The sequence below is a fragment of the Penaeus monodon genome, chromosome 29 (genome assembly GCF_015228065.2).
Source record: "Penaeus monodon isolate SGIC_2016 chromosome 29, NSTDA_Pmon_1, whole genome shotgun sequence".
Lineage (NCBI taxonomy): Eukaryota > Metazoa > Arthropoda > Malacostraca > Decapoda > Penaeidae > Penaeus > Penaeus monodon.
Genome location: NC_051414.1, coordinates 29,929,580 through 29,930,271, shown reverse-complemented (window position 1 = coordinate 29,930,271; position 692 = coordinate 29,929,580). Strand labels below are relative to the sequence as shown.

The window sequence follows — 692 nt, the reverse complement described above, 5'->3', positions numbered from 1 at the left end:
GGGGTGACCTCAAGTGCACCACCTGGAATGTCAGTGCCACCCCCAGGTATGCTTGTGCCCCCTCCACCACCTGTGCCTCCCCCACCTGGCACGTCAGCATCTGTGCCACCCCTACCCAATGCACCTCCCACCACATCAGTACCTCCACCACCAGGGTCTGCCCCACCATTACCCCCTATGCCCCCACCCCCCTCCAAGCCTCCCCTCCCAGGACAACCACCCCTTCCTCCTTCAGGTCCTCCTCCAGTATCAGGTGGGAACACAGGAAATTCCGGTCCAGTGCCTCCCTATGGGTATCCTCCCCGGCCTGGCATGCCACCTCCACCCTGGCAGGGAGGGCCTGGGATGCCTCCTCCCCCAGGAATGCCTCCACCAAGACATGGCCCACCAGGCATGCCTCCTCCTCCAGGTATGCGTCCACCTCCACCTGGCTGGAGACCACCTCCTCCTGGAGGTCCTCCTGGACGTCCACCCTTTGGAAGGCCACCCTATCCACCTCGAGGCCCTCATGGACCTCCACCTATGCCAGGAATGGGACCTCCCATGCGGGGTGGGCCCCCTCTTCCCCCAGGCCCACCTCCAACAGGTGGCCCGATGCCACCTGGTCCTCCTCCACGACCTGGTATGCGACCCCCTCCACCTGGAGTGCCTGTGTCAAGTGGGCCAAGTGGACCTCCTCCCCCAGGGATGGG

General features: G+C 65.0%; 1 protein-coding gene across 1 annotated transcript in view; it reads left to right on the top strand.

Moving 5' to 3' along the window:
* LOC119592132 (splicing factor 3B subunit 4-like) overlaps window positions 1-692 on the top strand; it is a gene marked incomplete in the record, with an annotated part of 4,413 nt that overhangs the window by 3,534 nt on the left and 187 nt on the right. Inside the window, 1 exon segment of the mRNA XM_037940951.1 lies at window positions 1-692. Within this exon segment, the coding sequence (XP_037796879.1) occupies window positions 1-692 (692 nt within the window).